Genomic DNA, 5,417 nt, shown 5'->3' on the forward strand with positions numbered 1-5,417 from the left:
GACGGCAGGACCATTTGTTCTCATTGAGCCGACGTGCGTGGTCGGCAAAGGGGACTGGATGGTCACTTTTGTCACGTGACTAGCGAGGTCCACGTATTCTGTTCTCATTGAGCAGACGGGCTCGGTTTATACCGAGCGTCAACAGAGATGTTAGTGGTGGATAAGGACAAAGGTTGGTTAGATGAGAACATGGGTGTGGGTAAGGGATTTGGGATTTTGTTCATTGGAGCTCAGGAAAGGGTTTCTAGAGAGAGAGAAGGGAAAGGTAAAGGTGGAGAGAAGGGAGAGCATTTTGACTTTTTTTGGTGGTAACGTTTGTAACATGCAATGCAAGTGATGGTTGGGTGTCTTTAGCGTTTTCAACCATTTGAGTCGGTTTACCTTTTTGCTGGGATTTGATTTCAGAAAGGAAATGAAGGGAAGGGGAGGTTGGCAGAGAACAAAATACGCAAGTGAACTCTAAACTCTTTGTGCTGCGTGGCTATTCTGTATCCTGTCATTCCCTTCGTAGAGAGTTTCTTGTGCGTGTGTGTGAGTGTGAGCCCATTTGATCCGACATGACATAGCTGACAAAGTCAATAAGTTGTGTATTTTTTGTTTCATTTTTCCAGCATTCATACCAGAGTAAATGCTATTATGCTACGTTTAAAAAGAAAAAATAAGTATTGGGAATATAAGGAAAACGGTTGCACCAGCCGGGAATCGAACCCGGGTCTGTACCGTGGCAGGGTACTATTCTACCACTAGACCACTGGTGCTAATGCTTTGTTGTGTTAAAACTCATGGATTCTACTAATTTATCAGGTTCGATTAGTTGGAGTTACTCCGAAAACAGGTATAAAGAGTTGGTTTTAATTTCGCGCACACATTTTTTATTTGTAGGTTTGCAAGCATCCCACTCATATTGTTTATCCAAACTTACCAATGTGGTGTTAGTTAGATTGACTCAAGCCTTTGGTGCGCTTTTAAGTGGTCTTGAATTCAAAACCTCATGGTGCGTTCTTAAGTGGTTTTGGATTCAAACCCCCCATAGTATTAGTACTGTGTGTGAGTTTTTCTTCCTCCCCCTTTCTAACTTTGGCAAAATTAAAAAAAAATAAAAAAAAAATACAATCCAAACTTGAAAGCCTATTATCTTCGAATTTTGTTCATCCCTTACAAAATTTTACCTTTCCCCTTCCTTTATATCAATACATCCAGAGACCCTTAAAATTTAACAAAAACACATCCATTTGCATGAGGACAATGCTAATGAAATGAGTTATGCTAGAGATCACATAGCCGGAGTAATGTGGACGAATTACATTCAGAATCATTAGTCTTAAAATTTATTTAGTCTAGAATGTTTTAATTTAATATGTATTATTTAAGATTTGAAAACCAATTATGCTTTTCGATCATATATGTATGGTATTAAAATAGTATGTTTAATATAAATTTGATAATGTTTATCAAAATATCTTAATTATAAAAAAATGAAGAAAAAAAAATTATTTTCAAGAATTCAACCAAACAAGTTTTCAAATTTTAAAGATTCAAAAACAATTTTCAAGTTGTATACCAAGCAACTTTTTGAATCTTTAAAAATGAATTAGAGAACTCCTTGTTTTTAAGAAAAATCACAGTTTTTGAATTTCCTACTTGAATAGGATACCAAGTACGAAATTTCGGTCATCCAGCATTATGCTTTCTTTTTCAGTGACCCATGAACTCTATACTATAAATTTAAGTCAATTAAGTCAACTTTTGAATTGCCACATAATTGATTCATTTGGGAATCAATTCCCAACAGCTAATAAAATTTGCTTATCGTTTGTTTAACTCTGATCCACTTAGCTGATACGTGCTTAAGTTATGTTTACAATAATGTCGAAATAGATTCGGTCAAACAAGGACCATTCGTCCCACTCATCAGTGGCTCTCGGTCTTAAGCTGGCCCTCCCCCGAATTAGCAGCTTCAGTTGTTTCTTTCTGGGATGCAAGCGCCCCTGCATCTTCTCTGCTCATAACACCCAACTCCAACTCTACCACTGATTGCTGCTGCACCCAGTCAAAGTCGTTAAGATCAGAATAATGCTATAAGCCGCACATAAACATCCATCCACGCCAAATCTTGAAAGAAAAAGAGTAAACAAAAATATATATATATATATATATATATATATATAGACGTACAAACAGGATACCCAACCTTAACAGGGGAGATTAGTACCTGGTGTATCTTCTTTTATCATTTTAGCAGTGATGCAATTCAAACAGACAAACGTTTGAACAAAACAACCATCTTGAGATTCCTTGGATATGTTTATGGAACGTGTAGTCCCTACGGGCCCAGCTTCATCTATCTTTCAATTCATATCAAATGCTGATACCCAGTACTTTGCATATCTCTGTCCCTGGATAACAAAGCGAAATATATCTCATAATGTAGGAAGCACAGATTCATCACGTAACAAGAAAAAACCTAGAAATGATACCATTAAGAACTCAGCATCATCATTTCAGAAAAACTGTGCAACATTCTTGGATCATACAAAACCCATAGGTCCGAGAAAATTTACCATGATGGTAGTACCCGATATGCAAGTTCAGAGAAACCAAAACTGACAATTTCTGTCCAAAAGATCTCAATAGAGCACCACACATGATTCAGCTACGTGTCTTCATTCTTGGGTTTGGCCACAAGACAATTCTCTATAACTTCATCACAGAGCTCAAGAGTAATGTCCATGTTACCTTCTTCGTAGTTCATATCAACAAAAATGTTGTAGGTTTCTCTATCTGCAACTACACCATGTCTCCGCATCTCTTCAAAGAGTTCCCTTGCCTCCGCAAATTTCCTTTTCTTAAAAAGACCCTTAATAAGTGCACTGTAACAACTTGCTGTGGGAATAAATCCCTTTCCTGCCATTTCCTTATGCAAAAACCATGCCTCTTTCATATTCCTTGCCTTACAATGCCCTTTTATTAAAATGTTATAGGTGTTGTTATCAGGCACTACCCCACCAGCACACATGCTCCTATACATATCAGTTGTAGTACGCATATTATTTCTAATGCAGTACTGCTTCATGAGAGAATTATAAGTGCCGGCATTAGGCACTATACCCTTCTCTAACATCCACTTAAGTAGCCTCTCACCATCTTCTAGCATTCCTGACATACAAAATCCATTCATTAGCACATTGAATGTCACAACTGTAGGTTGAAGCCCTCTATCGAGCATCTCACGCAAGACATTGTGTGCCTTAGCCATCTCCCTTATCTTACAATATGCATCCATCAGAGTAGTATAAGTAACAGTATCAGGATGGGGCCCAGCAACCTGCATTTGTTCCATTAATTTTTCTGCCTGCGCTATATTTCCTGATTTGCAAAGGCCATTAACAATTGAGTTGTACGTAAAGACATTAAGTTGAAGGCCTTTCCTGCACATCTCTTGAAGAAGCTCATTTGCTATGTCTACCTCCCCTCGTTTACAAAGGCCGTCAGCGAGTGCCGTATAAGTGACAACATTTGGGCTAAGCCCCATACTAACCATCTGGTTGTGAAGAGAAAAAGCCTCTTTCATCTCACCTACTTTGCAATAGCCATCAATAAGTGCTGTATAAGTAACTTCATCTGGTTCTAACCCTCTGCTAACCATTTCATGGAAGAGGTTATCTGCTTCTGCCATCTTCCCTGTTTGACAAAATCCATGAATAATAGCAGTATACGTTATGTAATCAGGGATAACTTTCCTAAGCCGCATTTCGTCAAAAAGCCTACATGCAGCTTGAATATTTCCCATCTTACAGAAACCATCAATTAGAGTTGTGTAGACGACATTATCAGGAAGTACTCCCAGAGCCATCATCTCCCTCAATATCACTTCTGCTTCAGATAGTTTACCAGTCTTACACAAAAGAAGTATTATGCTGTTATAGGTATAGGCATTTGGCTTCAATCCTTTTATTTTCATTTCTTCTATAAGCTTCAACACCTTCTGTAGTTCTCCATCATAACAATATCTGCTGATTAAAGTACTATAACTTACAACATCAGGTATACAACCCCTCAACTCCATTTGCAGGAGTAAATGGTGAGCTTCTTTTATTTTCCCTAATCGGCAAAGAGAATGAATGATAATATTGTATGATGCGGTGTTCCAATGAACACCCACTTCATAATATTCATTGAAAAACTTTATTGCCATGTCAATCCCATCAAAGGTGCTTGATAGGAGAGTAAGAAATAAATTACAGGAATCAACAGAGATAACCAACCCATAGCTCAACAATTTATCAAAAAGTTTTCTTGCTTCATTGAGCATCCCACTTTCAACAATAACCTGGAAGAAAACATCAAACACATGGGGATCTGAACCCCAATCCTTATAAGTGTATATCAACCGATCAGCAAAGTGAGTGAATGAAACACTAACATCTAACTTGGGTTTGGCCCAAAACTTATGAATAAGCTCATGTGCCGTTTTAAGATCCTTGGATGCCGCAGCAATTTGTACAACAACGCAACGAGATTCTAATGTTGGGTCCCTACGTAGGCATGCCCAGTCGTAGAAATCCAAAACTAGTTTATAGTCATTCTTAATATTCATGAGGACCCATATAAGATGATCAGACCTGAACTGAGATTCATAAGGCTTCAAAATACGGCGTAAGGGCTCAGAGCAGCGAAGCTTTATTGTGTTGGAGATGCGTTGGACAAGTTCGGAATCGTTGATGGTCGGTCTCTTTGGGGAATAATCAGGAAAAGGCCTCGTATTTGTTGAGCCTGACGAGAGTCCATGGCTTATACATCTCCTAAAGAAGAATAGCGAAGAATTTACAGCAAGACTCAAGAAGGGACGATGAGAGGAGCTCTGAAAACGATAGAATGAGAAGATGGTGAGCCTCTTCATATCTGTTACAGGAACCCATCAAGACAAATTTTGGGGACCCTATTCTGGTGATGCAACGGCTCTCCTCCATTACCTGTAAAGCAACAATTACTCACACTCAATGTACACACACTCGTCAAAACCATAGTTTCCTAATTCGCTCACCCCCTACGAATTTCGATCTGGATCGAGCGTACCCAATCGCGATACGGTATCGATCTGGAACGAAAGATTTAACGACTCAGTTCCAGAGGCGAGAACAGTACCTGATAGGCGACGTCGCTGCTACAGAACAGTACCTGACCGCCCACAGCAGACGAGCAATCGAGGGCACATGAGGGAGAGTGCTATAGCTGATGAGCCCACGTTTGATTCTAGGCCTCTTGGAAGATATTGGGTTCGGAGAGGATTGTTTTGTACGAATGGTTTTGAAGAGGTGGGATGCGTGATAAATGGACAGGAGCAGTTCCAGCGGACAGCCCAGCCCAGGCAAAAAGGCCTCTGTCTCCCAAAATCAGCCCCAGCGGTGACATCTAGC

The 5,417-nt window shown here is 39.4% G+C and overlaps 1 protein-coding gene and 1 non-coding gene across 7 annotated transcripts; both read right to left on the reverse strand.

The window, feature by feature from the left end:
• Nucleotides 688-758, reverse strand: TRNAG-GCC. The gene has a single exon. It is a non-coding gene; the product is annotated as a tRNA-Gly (tRNA).
• Nucleotides 1,710-5,417, reverse strand: LOC18779261 (pentatricopeptide repeat-containing protein At1g05670, mitochondrial). 6 transcript variants are annotated; one of them, XM_020560630.1, is made up of 4 exons: nt 5,146-5,416; nt 2,576-4,973; nt 2,213-2,539; nt 1,710-2,040 (listed from the first exon to the last, which is right to left on the reverse strand). In XM_020560630.1, the coding sequence occupies exon 2, from the start codon at nt 4,898-4,900 to the stop codon at nt 2,654-2,656; it is 2,247 nt and encodes a 748-aa protein (XP_020416219.1). In that variant the 5' UTR covers nt 4,901-4,973; nt 5,146-5,416; the 3' UTR covers nt 1,710-2,040; nt 2,213-2,539; nt 2,576-2,653. The 6 variants fall into 6 exon arrangements, with proteins under 6 accessions (XP_020416219.1, XP_020416218.1, XP_020416216.1 ...); XM_020560629.1 differs by having other exon boundaries at nt 2,213-2,396; nt 2,562-4,973; XM_020560627.1 differs by having other exon boundaries at nt 2,213-2,396; nt 2,478-4,973.

The sequence above is a fragment of the Prunus persica genome, chromosome G3 (genome assembly GCF_000346465.2).
Source record: "Prunus persica cultivar Lovell chromosome G3, Prunus_persica_NCBIv2, whole genome shotgun sequence".
Lineage (NCBI taxonomy): Eukaryota > Viridiplantae > Streptophyta > Magnoliopsida > Rosales > Rosaceae > Prunus > Prunus persica.

What these genes read in the sequence shown, in the direction of transcription:
- LOC18779261 (XM_020560626.1), bottom strand. Translation starts at nt 4,900, where the DNA reads ATGAAGAGGCTCACCATCTTCTCATTCTATCGTTTTCAGAGCTCCTCT.